Source organism: Dryas octopetala, chromosome 5, assembly GCF_963921425.1.
Source record: "Dryas octopetala chromosome 5, drDryOcto1.1, whole genome shotgun sequence".
NCBI lineage: Eukaryota > Viridiplantae > Streptophyta > Magnoliopsida > Rosales > Rosaceae > Dryas > Dryas octopetala.
This window is the reverse complement of record NC_141370.1, coordinates 17,198,861-17,215,800: the sequence shown is the minus strand read 5'-3', so window position 1 is coordinate 17,215,800 and position 16,940 is coordinate 17,198,861. Positions and strand designations below refer to the sequence as shown.

Below are 16,940 nucleotides of genomic sequence, written 5' to 3'. Positions count from 1 at the left end.
CTAGCTCTATCCAGCTTTGGTTTGTGAGAAATTGAGCAGAACTTCTTTTGGTTATTGGTTTGAGTTTGAGTTTTGGTGATTTAGGTTTCTGGGTATGTGCCATTGGGTGTTGCTCATAATGATCTTTACAAAATTTATATGTATCTAGGAAACTTCCTTTGATATTTATCATTCTATCACCATATAGAATGAATGAATTGTACAACTTGGCAAACAAAATTATGTACGAAGCTTTTGTTCTTTTGGCTGCTGAAATTGAAAGATGGATGGCTACCACCCTTCTGATAATCTTATCCCTAAAAGCTCACAACCTTATCCTGAAAGCTGCTACACACCACAAATGCAAAAATATAGGATAGATTTTAGGACTGCATATTAGTACACTAGTAATTAAACCTACGCAAAAGATTCCTATTCTCATTTTGCATGCATTCTGCAATTTTGTAATTTTGTTATATGGTATAGTACACTAAAGTAACTCAACTCAAATTAACTAGGAGTGATGACCAAAAACTAAAACTGACCCCCATATTCATTTGTCTCTCTTATTCATATATATGCTTTGGGCTTATTATGATATGAAATCCATATATAATATAGTTAATCTACATTGGCTCATTTTCTAATGATAAGGTGAATTGTAGAAGAATCTTGCAGCTAAGAAACTATATACAAAGAGGCAGAACTAGAGAAAGACTTTTCAGCTTCCAATAATGAAAATCCAAGTAGCCTCAAAAACAGGGAAATTCTGATATCCACACAATTCCCATTCCCCTGGCGCCTTTTAGCTGTCAAAATGTCTTGTTGTGCCCCCATAACTATCCTTCCCCAGTTGGCCAAGCCTCAAGGGCCAGTGGGCCACAATCTGATTCATCACTTTTAGACTCCCTTCATGTTCAAGTCCTCAAGGACTTCAAATCTTAATATAACACAATCTTGGATAATTTTTTAGATAGATGTATAAGCATCAAGCAACACATGAAGTAGACCTATATTTCATTCAAGTATATGATCATTTTAGGAAGAAGGGTTGCAATATATGCTGTCTATGTGGTTGATAAATTGTCCAATTACAAGGATTGGTATTGTTTCTGATTAAAAGCTCAATACATGTTATCTGGATGAGCTACAGTCTTGATTAATTATTACCTCAATTTGATAAAAATTCTTCATTGCACTTGACCATAATTCATCTGTTTGATTGTCAGAGTAGCTATAGAACATAAGTTATAAAAAACTAATTAATTCTCATTTTGTGTGGAACAGGAAATAACAGTAGAAGTTAATACAGCTGGCTAATCATGGTTAGCGGTAACTCTGAAACTGCAGGTCAGTAGTTTTGTTTATAAGATCTTTCTGTTACTCATGCATTTTCAAAAACGTACAAAAAGAGGTTTCTTGTTGTTATCTGAGAAAAATATCATATTCACATGCTTCACAGCTTGAATTCTGTCCTTTACCCCGTCGCATATGCTTAGCATTACGAGACATGTGAATCCAATGCATAGGCATATTCCGAACAACCAATTGCAATAGTGGCTCAAGATATTCACTTTATCCCACTATATATATGATCACAATTTCCTTATCAAGAAAAGCACCTAAAACAGGCTAAAACCAATACACACGTATACCTCTTACACTTGGTGATAATGATTTTCCCTATCTTCTTCACATTTGTTCTCCTCCTCTCCTCCTCCCATGCTGCTGTGCAAGACTTCTGTGTTGCAGACTACAAAGCTCCTGAAGGCCCTGCAGGCTACTCCTGCAAAAAGCCTGCAAAAGTCACCGTAGATGATTTCGTATACTCAGGCTTAGGCATTGCCGGTAACACCACAAACATTATCAAAGCTGCAGTCACCCCTGCATTTGCTGCTCAATTTCCTGGTGTGAATGGCCTTGGCATCTCACTGGCTCGTTTGGACCTGGCTGCTGGTGGAGTAATCCCATTTCACACACACCCTGGAGCTTCAGAAGTCCTACTTGTTGTGCAAGGATCACTAGTTGCCGGGTTCATTTCTTCAGATAACAAAGTTTATCTGAAAACGCTTAAGAAGGGTGATATTATGGTATTCCCTCAAGGGCTATTGCACTTCCAAGTGAATGGAGGTGGTACTATAGCCCTTGCATTTGTTAGCTTCAGTAGTCCAAGCCCAGGTCTGCAGATTCTGGACTTTGCACTGTTCCAAAACGATTTACCTACTGAGTTGATAGCGCAGACTACTTTCCTTGACATTGCTCAGATCAAGAAACTCAAGGGTGTTCTTGGTGGTACTAACTAAGGTCTCTTGAGATACCAATAGGTTGGAATGTCACTAAAGATTGTCTCTTTATTTCCATGTCTCTTTGTTTTCTTGTTTTCTTGTTGTGATTGAGAATGTCTGTAAGTGTAGGATTGTTCAGGTCAGTGGCGATTTCTGGATTACCAGTAAAAAGAGTACTCTAGTTAGTGCTTTTTGTATGCTTGTAGAAGTTTTATTGTGTGCTTTTAGTCTGACTAATAAGGCAGCAGTTATGTTGAAGGCAAATGCCACATTTATTTGCATCTTAAGATGACAATGCATGTTGTTTAGTTCCAATTCGTTCTTTATATATCTTGACTATCCAAATTATTGAGATAACCTGTTTTGTGCGTTGAGAAAGAAAAATGACAAGCCTAAAACTTGAAACCGTTTCAGTAATAGATTTGAAGATTAATAATAATATGGTGACTACGCATGCCCACTTCCAAGTTCCAACCAACACACTCTCATCCTGCATACCTCACTTTCTCTCCTCCTGTTAAAAACTACATCACATACATTGCACACGCATCCATATGCTTCTAGTTTTGAATTAAATTAAATTCGAGTTGATCCACACACACATGTACATATATATATATATAGATGATATCTTATCAGATATCTAATATGTTAGGTTGCTAGATTGTAAATCAAAACTACGCATTCGGATGTAATATGTGAGACTGTATGTCTGACTGAATAAAAATACTCTACATACATACACACATATTTCAATGCAGTATAAGTAATCACGGAAGCAATGTTTTGAAAATCCACGATAGAAAGCATTAATTAGTGATCGAGGAACCTCAAATGAGGCATCAATTTATAGTTCAGGAAGCTCATCTAGTGCCCCTATACCATATTAAAAACCTTGCTTACAACTAGGTTATCCATATGCTTTGAGATTATTATGATATATAATCTATAGTAGAATCTACATTGGCTCATATAAATGTAGAAGCAATGTGTGGTGTTGGTGCCATCTAATGATAAGGTGAATTATAGAAGAATATTATTACAGTTAAGATACAAAGAGACAGAATTGGAAAAGACTCTTTACCTTCCAATTTTGAAATCCAAGAACTCTCCAAGACAGGGAATTTCTGATATCCATAGAATTTCCATACCCGTGGCACTTTTAGCTGTCAAAATGTCTTCTTATGCCCCAATAAATATCTTACCCCATGTGCTCAATTAAGGACCACAATCTGATTCACAATTTTTGGACTCTCCTCATGGACTTCAAATCTTAAAGCACAACCTTGGATACTCAGAATAGATAAACGAGTTAGCAACACATGAAATAGACCTATAATTTGTTAATGCATGAGTAGTTTAGGAAAAACAGTTGCAATATATGCTGAATATGTGGTCAAATTACAAGAATTAGAAGCTGATGCTTAAAAGCTCATGTCCTTTCATCTGGTAATTAGATGACACCACATCAGCAACTAAAGCAGTGCGTTTTGAGGCTCATTACATGTTAGCTGGATGAGCTAGAATCTTGATTAATTACCTCAATTTGATGATAATCTTCAATGTAGTTGACTATGCTTCATCTGCTTGATGCCTTGATGGATAGAGCAGAAGTTGGAATAGGCTAATTTAATTTAATTTTGTGGAAATGGAACACAAATTCTTGTAGTTCTCCATGGGACTGTTAACCGGCCATGACTGATTTGGGAGTTAACCCAAATAACAGTAGAAGTTAATCCCCATCCAGTTTTGTAAGGTAACAAATCACGTGGTACATATAGCACAACTGAATACTGAGGATCAAATAGCTATAAAATACTGAATGTAGTCAAATTAGATTTGTTGCTGATCAGAAAAATCATACTTAAGATGAGACTCAATGATTTTGAATTGCAACTTACAGTAATAAACCAAATTTAAAGGAGCAAACAATTTTTTGTAATAGCAGATAAACAAAAGATTGATATTTCTAGCTGTCACTGCATTTACAAAGACAGAAAGAGGGTTCTTGTTGTTCTTGTTGTTATGTGAGAAAAATATCTTATTCACATGCATCACAGCTTGAAAATTCTGTCCCTTCCCCCAACGTATACGTTCTACGTGTTTAAGATTACTAGACATGTGAATCCTAGATGGGCATATTCTGAAGAACCAATTGCAATGGCTCAAGAGATATTCACATTATCCCACTATATATATGATCTCAACTTCCTTATCAAGAAACACACCCAAAAAGGACTAAAACAACCACATACCTATTGCACTAGGTAATGATGGCTTTCTCTATCTTCTTCACATTTTTTCTCCTCATCTCCTCCTCCTATGCTGCTGTGCAAGACTTCTGTGTTGCAGACTACACAGCTCCTGAGGGCCCTGCAGGCTACTCCTGCAAAACGCCTGCAAAAGTTACCGTGGATGATTTTGTGTACTCAGGCCTAGGCATTGCTGGCAACACCACTAATATTATCAAAGCTGCAGTCGCCCCTGCATTTGCTGCTCAATTTCCTGGTGTCAATGGCCTTGGCATTTCACTGGCTCGTTTAGATTTGGCTGTTGGCGGAGTTATCCCATTTCACACACACGCCGGAGCTTCAGAAGTCCTGATTATTGTGGAAGGGACAATCTGTGCTGGCTTCGTTTCCTCGGCTAACACAGTTTATCTACAAACTCTTGAGAAGGGTGACATTATGGTTTTCCCTCAAGGGTTATTGCACTTCCAAGTGAATGGAGGTGATAATCCAGCCCTTGCATTTGCTAGCTTCAGTAGTCCAAGCCCAGGTCTGCAGATTCTGGACTTTGCACTGTTTCAAAACGATTTACCTACTGAATTAATAGCTCAGACAACTTTCCTTGACATTGCTCAGATCAAGAAACTTAAGGGTGTTCTTGGTGGTACTAATTAAGGTCTCTTGGTTATTCCATGTCTCTTTTTGTTTCCTTGTTGTGGTTGTGTAGGATTGTTGTAGTCTGGTCAGTGGAGGTTTCTGGATTACTAGTAAATTGTTGTTTTTTGTATGCTTGTAGAAGTTTTATTGTGTGCTTACTGCTTAATGTGTGCAGTATGACCAATGAAGCAACAGTTATGTTGAAGGCAAATGCCCCCATTTAGATGCATCTTATGATTAATAAATGCCCCCATTTAGTTGCATCTTATGATTAATAAATGTGTGTTCTTTCTTTTTTCGACCAAAAAAAAAAATGTGTTCTTTATAATATTGTATAAATGTTTCTGAATTACACAGGCACATATATTAGCCAATGCATGTTACATATTAAGTAGTCATGATGAAATTCATTGACCCAATTGACTAATTTGTATGGTCCAAATTTCTTCAAGGGTTGCACCAATCAGAAACTCCACTAATTTGAATTATAAATGCTAAAGAGTCAATCATGGAGTGGAGCAATTTTGTCTGATTTGACATGCATGATTGGCAAGTTAAGACAGTTGCACAACCATCATCATCTCTACTTCCACAATCACTCGATCTATATCATTATCACGTGAATCATATAACATTTCTATGTGTACAAATTCATTAAAAAGCATAATATACACACAAGAAAAACAGCAAATTATCTCATCTGAAATAGATGGCTATGCGTGCATACATAAAAGTCTGGATAACCTTGAACACATGAAGTAGACTCTTTTTTGGTAATGCATGATCGTTTTAGGGAAAAGGGTTGCAATAAAAACAAGTATGGACTGTGCGAATGTAGAGTGTATTGTCTCACATTGGAAAATTATAGTCTTGTGTAAGTGCTGATAAGGGTCTTGGGCCTCTTCTCCTATCGCTAATTGTTTTAGGTTGGATACTCCAATTTTCTTCATGGTATCAAAGCAGATTCATGTAAAGTGCGTTGTCTCACATTGAAAAATCATAGTTCTGTGGCCAGCCTTAAACACACAGCGATCAAAGAAGAGGCTCAATCCCTAAAAAGTAACATAAAAGGAGGCTTCTTGCTGTGCTTTATCTGAGAAAAACATCACATGCATCACAACTTGAAATTAAAGCTGCCGTTCGTCGATTGTATATATACGTTTCAATAGTTTCACTTTACTACACATGTGAATCATACATGGGCAATTGGGCATATTGTGTATTGCCCAAGATATTCACATTATCCCACTATATATATGATCCCAATTTCCTTATCAAGAAAACCACCTAAATTAGGCTAAAACCAAAACATTCCAAGTTATTACTACACTAAGTGATGATGAATTTCCCCATCTTCTTCATGTTTTCTCTCCTTCTCTCCTCATCCCATGCTGCTTTGCAAGACTTCTGTGTTGCAGACCGTGCAGCTCCTGATAGCTAGCCCTGCAGGCTACTCCTGCAAAAAGCCTGCATTATATTTGTTACGGTAGATGATTTCGTGTACTCAGGCCTAGGCATTGCTGGTAACACAACAAATATCATCAAAGCTGCAGTCACCCCTGCATTTGCTGCTCAATTTCCTGGTGTCAACGGCCTTGGCAATTCAATGGCTCGATTAGACCTGGCTGCTGGTGGAGTTATCCCATTTCACACACACCCTGGAGCTTCAGAAGTCCTACTTGTTGTGCAAGGCACAATAATTGCCGGCTTCATTTCCTCCGATAACAAAGTTTATCTGAGAACTCTTAAGAATGGTGATATTATGGTTTTCCCTAAAGGGTTAGTGCACTTCCAAGTAAATGGAGGTGGTAATACCACAGCCCTTGCATTTTCTAGCTTCAGTAGTTCAAGCCCACGTCTGCAGATTCTAGACTTTGCACTGTTCCAAAACAACTAACCTACTGAATTAATAGCTCAGACTACTTTCCTTGACATTGCTCAGATAAAGAAGCTTAAGGCTGTTCTTGGTGGTACTAATTAAGGCCTCTCACCAAATAGGAAGTAATCCAAACCCATGTCCCTTTTGGTTTCCTACCTTTGTGTAATTGAGAAGGACTCATCGGCTGTTTCTGGATTACTAATAAACAATGAATCAACAATTATGTTGAAGGCAAATGTCCCATTTCTTTGCATCATAAGAAAATTAAGTCTATTATATATTGTTTAATAGTCATCCAGCTGGTAGTAAACTTCAATATATGACCCAATTAACTAATTAATTAATCAAGATTCAAGAGTCAATTAAGGATTGGAGCAAAATTTTTCTGATTTGTGCACAACTGCAGTTTAACCCAAATGCATGCCCTGATATTGCAGCAGTGTCATCTCTTTAAAAAGCCTAGGATTAGCATCAATGCATCATCCAAGCAACCAAACTCACTTTTCTGAGGCATTTTTCAAACATGTTCAGAGCCTTCAATATATCGCCATTTCTATAACATATACCCAGTAATTAATAACAAAGAACCAGAAAAATAACATCAAATTCATAACTTTGGTTAATTTCATCAAACACCCATCTCGCACAGTTGATTTAATTTCATGAAATACTCATCCATCGGATAAAGAGATGGGCCTGAGCCAGGACACTGGGCCTGTAGTACTGAGGTGGGTATTGTATTGGGCGTGGGCTTCTTTAGAACTTGTGGAAGATTGCAGTTGAAAGTTTGAAAATCTGTTTGTTATAACGGCTATGGGTCCCCGAGATGGCGGGAAGTGACAGTGCCAACTACACCATTCTTATCTTTCTTTTAAAAATATATATATATATATATTAGTTTTATGATATACAAAAATTGGTCAATAGATATGAACCTAAATCTAAATAACTGAAATATTTTCACGTCATGAATAAAATTTAGTGAAAAGTTTAATGACCCTGACATTTTTAATTGTCATACTTCTAAAATGTTTTTTTTTTTTTTTTGCATTCTACGTAATATTATTGATATGCTGACATAATGTTAGAATCACCTACAAAAATTATAAGACGTATACAATTTATTATTTAAAGTACAAGATTTAATATCTTAATATAATATGAGTATTATAATGAGTGAATTGATATAATATAAGATTTTATGTTTAATATAGTATTTAGAAGGCTGGTCATGGTCCAGCCCAACTTGATCGGATGAAATTAAATTCGAGTGTAAATGTTATATTATGCCAGTACGGATACAGCTAAGAATGTGTGTCATATCATCATTTCTTGGTCCCACCCCTCACATTAAAATTCTCTCACAAGTCACAACCCAATCACTCACTCAGATGCTGAATCTGGTACTTTATCTCTATCTAGCTCTATCCTGGATTTGACAGACTTCACTTTGTCTCTTTTTTTTTTTTTTAAACAATTCTTAGCTAATAGCCTAAGACCAATCACTAATTAGTAAATTACGGTCCTCTTTAATTATGCTAAATTCCCAATCATTGAAAATCAAGGTGCTTATGATTTGATACGCTAAGATCAAGGTCTTAATGGTCATCAATTGTTGATATATGTGAAATTTATTATTTTTATTATCAATTAACAGTTGTTCATTAATATATTTGTTTAGATTATAACGATAACCAATTATCGATGTATGTAAAATATATTACTTACACTAATAATTGACAATTGTTCGTTAATATGCTTAAAGTTAAAACAATTATTAACTATTGATATATGTGAAATTTATTATTTGTATTAAGGATTGACATTTGGTCATTTTCGGCCAAAAACAAGAAGATAGTTTATCGTTGACATATTTGTACCTTCATATCATGACGGTCATCGATCAACTGTTAATATATACGAGATTGATTTACTACTTACATTAACAAGTGGCAGTGGTTGCTTAACATGCTTGATACTTGTAACTATAAGGTGTCTTTTCTAAAAAATCAATTGCCACGTCAGAAGGGTCTTAATTTGAGCATGAGCAAATATGTGTACAAGTTTAAAGTTTTTATTTTTATTTAGTGTTAATAGATATTTTTCAAAAAGATATATATAGAGAGAATAATAAGCCAGAAATAAGGGGAATGAGCCAGGTTAGCAATAGCAGGTTGGCAAATGGAAAAGAAAGGAAGACAAAGCTCTCTCTCTAAGTCTAAGATATACATGACAGACTGGCATTAGCGAGGTCAAGCAGAGAGGGGGAGAGAGAGACAGAGAGACTGTCTCTCTTTCTCTCTCTAACATATATAGATAAATATACATATAGTAGCAAGGCTCTGTATATATATTCCTTCTTTTCTTTAAGAATTGGCCTGTATTGTCGCCTTGTATTCTGCAGAGAGAGAGAGAGAGAGAGAGAGAGAGAGAGAGAGAGAGAGAGAGAGAGAGAGAGAGAGAGAGAAAAAAAACACCATGAGTCTGTTTGGCCTAGGAAGCAGGTATTTTGTTAATGATCTGAAATTTTAAATCCCATATTTGAAACTTAATTTGTGTTTTTTTTTTCATTCAATCATCATAATCTGTTTTCAGGATCATGAATTCCATGGTATTCAATCGTTTTTTTCTTTCAGTTTTGATTCTCGGTTGCTTCATTAAAACAGAGCGGTTATGGGTTGTGATAATTTGTGAAACATCTCTCATATCTTTTACATACTTTTGCATCATAGCTCTGTTATAATTGGCCTTGCTAGAGGTGTCAGCTAAATGGGTATCAATCAAAATTGCAAATTAAAACGTTTATATTTGTTCATTTGTTATTCATACATTGATGTGGTTACTCGGATCAGAAAAATCTGCTTAAAAATGTGTTCTTTTTTGTTGTTTCTTGTCTTTGAGACAACACAATCCTTACTTTGTTCTTTGTTTGAATTTGGAAGATGTTATTGTTCTTTCCCCTGAATCCTATCTTTGGTTTTGCAGAAACCAAAAGACATTTAGGCCTAAAAAGAGTGCTCCATCCGGAAGCAAGGTTGGTGTTACATATTCCTCAACCCTCATGATTACTTACTGCTTTGTTTTTTTTTTTCTTTGTCAAAGGTATCCATTTCGAGAGAAACTTCCCTATAACAGGGATATAGCTGATTTGGTATCTCAATCCAATAACATGATAGTACATATGCTTTTTTATACTTCATCACTTAAAATTTCTCTAATTTCAAGATAATTGCTATTTTTTGGGAAACCAAATAAGTCCATATCCCTGTTGTAGGTAAATTTTTTTCATCTATTTATTTTACCTAATGGAAGAAATATATATGTTGTTGAAATGCAGGGTGCCCAGCTTCAGAAACACATCGATGCTACTTTGGGCAGTGGGAACCTGAGGGAAGCCGTACGGCTGCCTCCCGGCGAAGATATATACGAGTGGCTGGCAGTAAACAGTAAGAACTTTGAATCAGTTGCATTCTTGAAATTCAAGATCATCATATTTACGATATTGTTTCAGCTGTGATGTTTTGAAATGCTTGTAAAATTTGTGGAAAGTCATTTTCAATATGGCCCCATGATTCATTTGTTGCATACAAATATTTTATGGGCATGTGTCTCTGGGAAAATTGTTTTTGCAATATGTTTAACTTCTTTCAATTTTGTTCTTTTGACACAGCTGTTGACTTCTTCAATCAAGTGAACATTCTCTATGGCACTCTCACTGAATTCTGCACGCCAGTCAATTGTCCAACAATGTCTGCAGGACCAAAGTATGCTTCTTGAACATTCAATCAAATTATCTTTCTGGTTTTGATTGTTGAATTTATGCAGTTAATGGTTTGTCTTGATTATCAAGCTCTCTCTCCATTATCATGCATTGCATTCAAACTGGAAAGAGAAAAACCTTGCAAGCTAAAGTAAATTCTTTTACAATTTTGTTATTACTCTGATAAATCCCCATTGGACCTTAATTTGGTCCTACAATAAGCATTTTTTTCTTTTAACATTCTTTTCTTCACCTCTAAGGATAAATTGAAAGGTATGGCTGATAGTGGGCCTCATTGTTGCATCATGTGCTTGTGATATAAATGCTGAGTTTTCTTAAACCCTCAACAGGTATGAGTATAGATGGGCTGATGGAGTTAATATTAAGAAACCAATAGAAGTCTCTGCTCCAAAATATGTTGAGTATTTGATGGACTGGATTGAAAATCAGCTAGATGAGGAATCAATCTTCCCTCAAAAATTGGGTAAGCAGAAATTCTTGATGAAGCTAGGGGCATACTTTAAATAAAAGTATTTGGTTTCTATTTAACTATTAGTCTATTAGTCTATTACAGTATTACACACTACAAGCACCAGCTTATTTGCTGTGTTATGCAGGGGCACCCTTTCCATCCAATTTCCAAGATGTTGTCAAGACCATTTTTAAGCGACTATTTCGTGTGTATGCGCATATCTACCACTCTCATTTTCAGAAAATTGTGAGTTTGAAGGAAGAAGCTCATCTCAATACTTGCTTCAAGCATTTTGTTCTCTTTACATGTGTAAGTTTTTTTTGTTAAGAAGTTTAATGCATACTTTACGTATATAAATTATATTCCTCTCTCTCTCTCTCTCTCTCTCTCCCTCCCCAAAGTGTCATTTTTATTTTGATTGTATTGCTGATTGGTCAGTGTTGTGACACAGGAATTCCGCTTGATTGACAAAGGGGAGCTTGCACCTCTTCATGACCTTGTTGAGTCTATTCTACAGCCTAAGTGATACAGTTCATCTTTTTTGTCTGAAATTTTTGGTACTGTGTTTTTTTTTTGGGTACTGTGTTATGGGTACACATTTTTGTCAGTTTCTGCTTGCCCGTGTAATTTTTGTGGAATGAAATGCCTTTCTTTTAGCAACCTCCTGTTTTTCTCTCTGTCCTGTTCTTAGGATGACCACTGTTAATTTTTGTGAATCAGAAGAAACTGTTTCTGGTTGTAATTTCAAGTAATCAATTATTATCAGGAAACTACAACTCCATAAACTGTATAAAGCTGCCCAAATCTGAAAATTCATTGTACGTGACAGTCATGTCACATGTGTGATCTTCCTCTCAAAACATGCATGTGAATCTCACATGTATGTTGTAAGAGAGGGGTCAAATGTGACAGTCATATACATAATTTCCTGTGAGGTGAAATTAACAAATTAATAGTGAGATATTTAACATTTAAAAAATAAAAAAGGACTGAACTTATGCATACTCGTCTGATGGTAAAAGATGTGTACTTGTCATTTTATGTACCATGAAACAGATTTCTAAATATGGGTTCATCTTGACAAAAGAAAAAATTTCTTAAGTTACAGCCAGGAGATGATCCATGATCTGTCATGACAAGGAAAGCAGCTTATAAAAAAGTTGATATTCTTTGAATTATAAGTACATTTTCGTACAATTGCACTATAATACATTCCATTTAGTATCATCCCTTTGTATTCCTATCAATTTTTCAAACTTAATAAAACATTAGCCTCCCATCCCCACCCCCAAAAGAAAAAGAAAAAGAAAAAGGGGAAATGAATTGAAAAAATAAAACACCAGTGGTCTTTAATTGTGGTGGTAGCAAGGAGGTTCTGTATTCATGGTATCAATGTGTACATTCCAGTAGTAGTTCTGGAGAATGATATGCACCTGACTTCTGTTGTGAGCCTCGAATTAGGCTGCAACAACTTTTTTCTTGTCTTGGTTGGACACTGCTCCCAGGAAAATTTCTCTCCCCAATGAGCAGGTGCACTTGCCAACCAACCTACTAATTCTCTTTGAAATTGGAAATTCAAGATTGCCACTTCCCCTGCCAATATCTCTGAAACAGTGGCAACACACCTCGATATCTTTGCATGCAGCTGAACTCACACCATGAAATACTGCAAAAACCTACCTGTTAGCTGGCCTCTACTTTTTCAATCTTGTTTCGCAAATACAGCCTGGATACGGATTTGCATAAAAGCTTTCCTCCAGCTTTGGAAACTCTCCAGGCTCCCTCAAATATGGAGCTCCAACTCTGTCTTTGTGAAGCTTTTTCACTTTGGAAACAAATTGCTTCCAAGAGATTTTTCCTTCATCAAACTCATCAACAAGTTTTACAAAATTCATCCTGCATCAATGATGAAATGACAATTATCATATGCTAAAAATGTAATGAAAGAAAAACCAAAATAGCTATGGTACTAAAAACCAGAGAATCATCATACTAAAAGTAGTTGCAAGGAAATAGGTTAAAAAATTACTTGTCTGGATTGATGGTCTTCTTGAAGTTCTCAAAGCGCCTATGACCTTGAACTGCTTTTGCCATATTTCCATCATATGTATAAAGAAAAACATCACTCTGCAAGGCAACAACATAGTCTATACCAGCCAACATGTTCTGATGATTCTTGTATGGACTCAGCTCTTCTTCTGTAGCGAGAGTGGAATGGGAGAAGATGTAAGGGAAATCATCCTCAAGATATTGCATACTTCCATTCCCATAAGCTTCACCAGCTACCAAGTATATCCTGGTGCTGGAAGGAAAACCGAGTCCTCTGAGCAAAAGTGAAGTCTCCCTAGGGGTCAATGGGCAGCCACCAAGCAACCTTCTCTCTGTCCCATTGATCTCTTTCTCCTTCCAGTGGCTGACTTCATAACGCATTCTACGTAGTTCATCATCCTCTTCTGCTGTCAAACTATGGCTGCAGCCCGTAAATGCAAGCATATCTTTCTCATACCTATAGTAAAGATGTAGAAATTGCAATTTATATAAAAGGAGGGAGACATGTTTAAACTAAATTGCTTAAATCATCCTACTTATCAGAGAACAAAAATAAAAAGAAGAGAACAAGAAGCGTACTTTTACCAATGCAAATTCATTAATTTATAGCCATATAAATATTTGCTGTATGCCCATTTCATCTCTGAAAGATGACTCACGCCATACATGCCCAAAAGAGAAAAAGGGTCCACCTTAAAATTTAAAATTATCAATACTTGCCTCAGATGGAGAGCTAGATAAGGGCCTCCATTCTTTCGCATTCTAGAAACCAATGTTCTTCCAAGTTCTTCTATTGGAGCTGAATATTTCAATGCCCTATAATTCACACGGCACCTCAGCCTTTGAATGGAATTTGGGATGTCATTGTTGGCAAGCCGAGAATCAGTATGAGTGAAATAGATTGCTTTGTGTTGCTTCAAAAGTGGGAGGACCTCTGACTTATAATAACTAGCCTGGACAAAAGAATGCAAATCAGCTGTCAATAAGAGATCATTATATGGATTGAATGGTGCATACATGGAATAGTATGGGGGGGGGGGGGGGGGGGGGGTTACAGTTGAGTGTAGCCACTCATATGGATTGAATGGTGCATACTTTCTTATCTAATAACCAATAATTTGGATCTCTATGAAAAACTTCGCATGAGGCTTCATGTGTGCCTTGCGGGCGTGTGACTCTGTGTGTAGAGAGAACATAACAGCCTATCCCTAATGACAGCTCATCTTATGCTCCTCTACCAATATTAAATGAATGAGTAATAATATACGATATATAAGTTTATACCAACCTTAGACCAAGATATTGGTGTTTTGTTGAATGGCTCGATTCCAGCATAGGCAAGTGGTAATGTCTCAACTATGTGGATATCATCCTTCAGTGTCTCAATGAAGTGTTGCCAATCAAACAGATCTTTAAAACCACTGAAAGTAGATACGAAGTAATTAGCTCAGATTATATCACTGGGAAAACTTGAATGCATGCCATCTGGAGCATAAGGAAACTAGAATAACTATATGAGAAATTTCAGCACATCAATTCAGTTGCAGAAGTGCAGAAACATGCCAACCTCTCATCAGCCCAGTAGGAGGTATGATCAAGCGAAGGTAGGACAAGAGTTGCCTTCATAATCTTAGCAACAGCAACCATATCACAAATCTGCACACTAAAAATTTTCAGACATCAGACTATAGTTAATACTAACAGTATATTAACCAGTAGAATTATAGAAACAATCAAAATACACAATAGCCAGACCCCAAATCTCATCTGATTTAAGCCACCGTTGGCATTGATAAGAATGTAACCATTGGTCTCTGCGTCTAGCTCTGCCAAAAGATACAAGTGAGAGATGAGAGAGTGAAAACCTCAGGCTCAAAAATATACACATGCATAGGCATATAAAGAGAGGAGTAAAGTCACTTAATTGCATGTATTGCATACTTTTGTGAATTCTTGGCAGGTCAATGCACTGACGGAAATTATCTGTGTTGAGTCGGGACCAGATACCTGTGTACTGAAGCAGAAGTGAATTTCACAAATGAAACGATAATGAACTATTGAAAAGGTCTCTTTTCCTCTGTTTGGTTCTCAAGTTAAGCCAATTTTTAGCGTTTTCCGTTTCCGTACCCTGAATTCTTTTCAGGAGCAAAGAGAGAGAACAATGTGATAAAGACATAAGAAATAAGACTTACTTCAGCGCCGCCGTGCTCTCTACCAACCACACCAGACGTTACCATCATTAGAGTTCGTTCAACATCACTTTCCCCCTCTCTATATCCATAATCACGAGAGGTTTGATCCATCTGATTTAAATGAGTGGAGTCAGAAGTATCCTAACTTTGAAGGTAGAATGTTCAGGAAAAATCAACTAAGCATGAAATGCAAGAGTACATACAATCTAAGCAAGCTCAGATACACATACAATGTACAGTCCCTGTTATCAGTATCATACACGAATTACTAGTAACTCATAGACTGACCAACAATCTAACCAAGCAGAAATACACATACAAAGGCAAAAACATTCACTCATACGCACACACACACATATACAAGCATGCAAATTATATATATATGTATGTATTTGTATATCTTCAACTAACCTGATTGGACCCTGAACTTTCAATAGCAGATCCAAACCACCCAGTAGCGCAAATCTTTAGAATACCAAGAAACAAACACACCCCACAAAAGGCAAAGAACATCCAATGGCCGAGCTTCTTCCTCTCCCGCAAGCCCAAGTCCATCACCACAGATCCAATGGGCTTTCTCAGAAACCCCCTCGCAGCAGCTCTCTGGCTCACATGGTGGGTCTGCTTCCTCTCCAAAACCAAGTCAAACCCATCACCCGGAACCGAATTCCCACCTATTTCAGATCTGGGTGAGTTCAGCTGGAGGTCAATCTCGTACTCGGCCACGAACCCACCATTGTTATTGTTGGTATTGCTGGTACTGTTATGAGCACTCCCATTGTTGTTGCTGTTGCTGTTGCTGATGTTATTGGTGGTGGTGGTGTTGGTGTTGCGCTTGAAGGAGTGTGCTCGGCGAGTCATGGCGCCCGAGAATCTCGGGCTGTTGACTCGCTGAGAGACGCCACCACCATCGCTGCTGGTGTTGTGGAGGTGGTGATGATGACCCATGTCCTTAAATTCTGTGCAGCTGTGATCTTACAGTGAGTGATATTTATTGCTGTCATCAATGATTGGATTGGGTTGAGATCGCCATTAAAGGACCAGGAAGAAAGCAAGAAGATATAGAGCAGCAAGCCAGCCTTTTTTTCTGGATGTGTCTGAAATGTCAAATGCGGGCTTCGTGCTTTCCTGCTTTGTGATATGAATGAAGTCGAAAATGGGTATGGTGGAATTTGGTCCTTTGTTAGTTTGTTTAATTGGCAAAATGACCAATATGATGATGTTGACACTACCCTTTCAATATCTGGATTCACTTTCTCTTTTCACTTCAATTCTGATATGGAACTTGCACCACAATCCAATTCTTATTGCTCATCATTTGTAATTCTTATTGTGGTAATAATAATTGGTTCTTCTAATTTTATTGTATTATTTTCTTATTCCATATTAATGTAAAGCATAAGAGGTAAAAAAGGTTGTAATCCCCACATTTAAAATGA

At 36.8% G+C, this 16,940-nt stretch overlaps 4 protein-coding genes and 1 pseudogene across 6 annotated transcripts; 4 read left to right on the top strand and 1 right to left on the bottom strand.

Moving 5' to 3' along the window:
• The first annotated feature begins 1,584 nt into the window (after positions 1 to 1,584).
• On the top strand, positions 1,585 to 2,579 carry LOC147285081 (auxin-binding protein ABP19a). The gene has a single exon (XM_086243789.1). The coding sequence runs from the start codon at positions 1,653 to 1,655 to the stop codon at positions 2,280 to 2,282; it is 630 nt and encodes a 209-aa protein (XP_086099915.1). The 5' UTR covers positions 1,585 to 1,652; the 3' UTR covers positions 2,283 to 2,579.
• Positions 2,580 to 4,473: 1,894 nt separating this feature from the next.
• LOC147285080 (auxin-binding protein ABP19a-like) lies at positions 4,474 to 5,412 on the top strand. The gene has a single exon (XM_086244438.1). The coding sequence runs from the start codon at positions 4,535 to 4,537 to the stop codon at positions 5,165 to 5,167; it is 633 nt and encodes a 210-aa protein (XP_086100564.1). The 5' UTR covers positions 4,474 to 4,534; the 3' UTR covers positions 5,168 to 5,412.
• Positions 5,413 to 5,930: 518 nt separating this feature from the next.
• Positions 5,931 to 7,130, top strand: LOC147285079 (auxin-binding protein ABP19a-like; annotated as a pseudogene).
• A 2,061-nt stretch (positions 7,131 to 9,191) lies between these two features.
• On the top strand, positions 9,192 to 11,961 carry LOC147285078 (MOB kinase activator-like 1A). Its single transcript, XM_086243731.1, has 7 exons — positions 9,192 to 9,532; positions 10,014 to 10,062; positions 10,366 to 10,474; positions 10,699 to 10,792; positions 11,139 to 11,272; positions 11,406 to 11,569; positions 11,712 to 11,961. Exons 1-7 carry the CDS (start codon positions 9,507 to 9,509, stop codon positions 11,784 to 11,786), a joined length of 651 nt encoding a protein of 216 aa, XP_086099857.1. The 5' UTR covers positions 9,192 to 9,506; the 3' UTR covers positions 11,787 to 11,961.
• Positions 11,962 to 12,273: 312 nt separating this feature from the next.
• On the bottom strand, positions 12,274 to 16,649 carry LOC147285077 (O-fucosyltransferase family protein). 3 transcript variants are annotated; one of them, XM_086245102.1, is made up of 10 exons: positions 15,913 to 16,649; positions 15,502 to 15,642; positions 15,251 to 15,323; positions 15,065 to 15,135; positions 14,877 to 14,965; positions 14,598 to 14,730; positions 14,030 to 14,262; positions 13,290 to 13,766; positions 12,941 to 13,156; positions 12,274 to 12,865 (listed from the first exon to the last, which is right to left on the bottom strand). In XM_086245102.1, exons 1-9 carry the CDS (start codon positions 16,447 to 16,449, stop codon positions 12,955 to 12,957), a joined length of 1,956 nt encoding a protein of 651 aa, XP_086101228.1. In that variant the 5' UTR covers positions 16,450 to 16,649; the 3' UTR covers positions 12,274 to 12,865; positions 12,941 to 12,954. The 3 variants fall into 3 exon arrangements, with proteins under 3 accessions (XP_086101228.1, XP_086101227.1, XP_086101229.1); XM_086245101.1 differs by having other exon boundaries at positions 12,274 to 13,156; XM_086245103.1 differs by having other exon boundaries at positions 12,274 to 13,156; positions 15,502 to 15,612.
• Between the last annotated feature and the right edge of the window lie 291 nt (positions 16,650 to 16,940).